The sequence below is a fragment of the Penaeus monodon genome, chromosome 31 (assembly GCF_015228065.2).
Source record: "Penaeus monodon isolate SGIC_2016 chromosome 31, NSTDA_Pmon_1, whole genome shotgun sequence".
Classification (NCBI taxonomy): Eukaryota; Metazoa; Arthropoda; class Malacostraca; order Decapoda; family Penaeidae; genus Penaeus; species Penaeus monodon.
Window position 1 is genome coordinate 7,262,253 of NC_051416.1, and position 478 is coordinate 7,262,730.

At 56.5% G+C, this 478-nt stretch overlaps 1 protein-coding gene across 1 annotated transcript in view; it reads left to right on the forward strand.

Moving 5' to 3' along the window:
• LOC119592836 (carbohydrate sulfotransferase 10-like) overlaps positions 1 to 478 on the forward strand; it is a gene marked incomplete at its 3' end in the record, with an annotated part of 7,901 nt that overhangs the window by 5,127 nt on the left and 2,296 nt on the right. The window contains 2 exon segments of the mRNA XM_037941739.1: positions 68 to 181; positions 265 to 389. Coding sequence (XP_037797667.1) covers positions 68 to 181; positions 265 to 389 — 239 coding nt within the window.

Consider the following 478-nt stretch of genomic DNA (forward strand, 5'->3'; position numbering starts at 1 on the left):
CTCTTTATTCATTCAACTATTTACAAACTGGCAATGCTGTCCGCACATAACAGTCCTGTCGCCACAGGTGGCTTCGACCACGTGGCTGATCAACTTCCTGCGTCTCGCGCACTTCAATGAGAACAACACCGCCATCCCCTCGAACGTCACGAAAGGGGTGCAAGACATGCTGAGGCTGACGGTAAGTGACCTGGTGCAAGGTGTTCCCCTTATACTGAACTGACTTTGTTGACTGAGCTCCTAAGGCAAGCTCCCGATCGCCAGCACAGGTACGGCGCCAACCACCACGCCGCCTTCGCCGCCTTCCCGAGCCCCGGGTCGCCGCGCGCGAAGGCCAGGGCGCTGCGGGAGAGCGTCCGGGTCATCATAGTCAGGCATCCTTTCACCAGGTCAGGCATCCTTTCACTCCCGGTCTTCCGATTTTCCTTTCATGGCCTGTAGCCGGCTTTCTGTTGCTGATACTCTTATCAAGGAATCA